We start from the raw sequence: 319 nt of genomic DNA, 5'->3' as shown, positions 1-319 counted from the left end.
GCAGCAGCAGCAGCAGCAGCAGCAGCAGCAGCAGCAGCAGCAGCAAAGTGGAGGAGCGGCTGATTGCGCAGATGCTGACGGAACTCGACGGACTCGAAGCAAGGGGAGATGTCTTCGTTGTTGCTGCTACCAACAGACCCGAAGCAATTGATGCTGCGCTGCTGCGGCCCGGCCGCCTCGAAGTTCAGGTGTACGTACACCTCCCAAACCCCACAGACCGGCAGCAAATCTTCAGGTGCGGACTCCGAGCCATGCTCCGCGACGTCCTCCAGCAGCAGCAGCAGCAGCAGCAGCAGCGGCGGCAGCAGGGGGAGTGGCA

At 63.0% G+C, this 319-nt stretch overlaps 1 protein-coding gene across 1 annotated transcript in view; it reads left to right on the top strand.

Moving 5' to 3' along the window:
• ETH_00037760 (Aaa family atpase) overlaps positions 1-263 on the top strand; it is a gene marked incomplete at both ends in the record, with an annotated part of 2,887 nt that extends 2,624 nt beyond the window's left edge. Inside the window, one exon of the mRNA XM_013374550.1 lies at positions 3-263. Within this exon, the coding sequence (XP_013230004.1) occupies positions 3-263 (261 nt within the window). The remainder of the gene's footprint in view (positions 1-2) is intronic.
• Between the last annotated feature and the right edge of the window lie 56 nt (positions 264-319).

Source organism: Eimeria tenella, genomic scaffold (genome assembly GCF_000499545.2).
Source record: "Eimeria tenella Houghton genomic scaffold, Eth_scaff2119, whole genome shotgun sequence".
NCBI classification, from domain to species: Eukaryota; Apicomplexa; class Conoidasida; order Eucoccidiorida; family Eimeriidae; genus Eimeria; species Eimeria tenella.
This window is presented reverse-complemented; position numbering and strand designations above follow the sequence as displayed.